We start from the raw sequence: 1,294 nt of genomic DNA, 5'->3' as shown, positions 1-1,294 counted from the left end.
ATCTGCGCACGCAAGGAGGTGCTATTCCTATTCTTCTTCTGGAAAAACGAAAGAGAGCTTCAAAACAGACTGCAGCGCCATCTGAAGCAAAGAGCATACTTCCTGCGGACACTTTTTAGGCTGAGTGGCCCATCTTGTCTTGTACTATCTTTGGTTATAACCAGTTAGTGTAATTTTTCGCCCGCAGGAACGTGACTTACTCGTTGCATTGCTCGCAATTCAAACGAGACGACTCTCTCTTCTCTTGTCTGTACGAGCTGTTTATCCTACAGCTTCTCTTCTGTTACTGGAGCTCAATGTCTCGCAACAAAAATAACAACCCCCCCCCCCTCTCACAACACCCATCATGGTCACAACGAGAGGTCCTTCTTTCTCTCAAAAAGACATCACATCGTGCCAAAACCTATATCTATCTATCTTTTTATTTTCGTTCTTGGAGTTGTCCGTCCACTGCAGGGAGTAGTCCTCCGGCGGGTGGTTGGCAGATGCTCTGGAGTGGTCAACTTCTTCTTTTTTATCCAGCATCTTTCATCCTATCTTCTCCTTCTTTTTGTTGCGCTTGTTACTCTCTTGTAACACTTCTAATCTTCGGCACTTATATGACATTAATGAGTTACAAGTGCCGTAAAACGTACTAAAATTAAAAGTAAGCCTGCATGCCAACAATGATTTACATTCTGTTCTATCTGCTGTTCTCCGTATCAAGGCTGTCCCCGTCCACGCCTTGATACCATCTTGCCACATTTTTTCTTGTTATCTCTTTGATTGTTTTCCTTTTTTTGTCTCCACTAAGTGCATTCTTTTGTCCACCTATCATCCTTCTTCATTCTTCTGATATGACCAGCCCTTATCTATTTTTGTCGGGATGAATTTGGGATTATCTATCATTCTTGTTTACTTTTCGTACATTGTATACACAAACAAATAAAGTTAGCAAAATCTCACCCGCAACTGTACATGACCAAAGAGCTAGTAAGAGATGCAACAACTTGATCATGGATGCTTCTACTCAACCTAGATCCACTGTGCTACATCACTCAACTTGCAGCCTTCCTCAAGATTTTGGACTAGGCCCTGTGCCTCTAATTCAATCCGGAAGAGAAACTCACTTCCGTTCATTTAGCGTGTGTAGAGCAGTTTAGCACATCAACTCTTCCTATAGACTGAGTCTTTATTTTAAAGTATTGTTTTTACTACGGTATTGTCCTGGTTGAAGCAAATTATAGAAAACAACTTATCACGAATATAAGAAAACGACAGGCAAATTTTTACGGACACACAATGCGGAAAGAAG

At 41.3% G+C, this 1,294-nt stretch overlaps 1 protein-coding gene across 1 annotated transcript in view; it reads right to left on the bottom strand.

Moving 5' to 3' along the window:
• The window catches only part of LOC101864052, a 7,758-nt gene extending 6,604 nt beyond the window's left edge, over positions 1-1,154 (bottom strand). The window contains exon 1 of the mRNA XM_013080192.1: positions 946-1,154. Coding sequence (XP_012935646.1) covers positions 946-997 — 52 coding nt within the window. The 5' untranslated portion in view covers positions 998-1,154. The remainder of the gene's footprint in view (positions 1-945) is intronic.
• Between the last annotated feature and the right edge of the window lie 140 nt (positions 1,155-1,294).

This window comes from Aplysia californica, unplaced genomic scaffold, assembly GCF_000002075.1.
Source record: "Aplysia californica isolate F4 #8 unplaced genomic scaffold, AplCal3.0 scaffold00078, whole genome shotgun sequence".
NCBI lineage: Eukaryota > Metazoa > Mollusca > Gastropoda > Aplysiida > Aplysiidae > Aplysia > Aplysia californica.
Note: the sequence above shows the minus strand (reverse complement) of the source record. Positions and strands in the feature narration are given on the sequence as shown.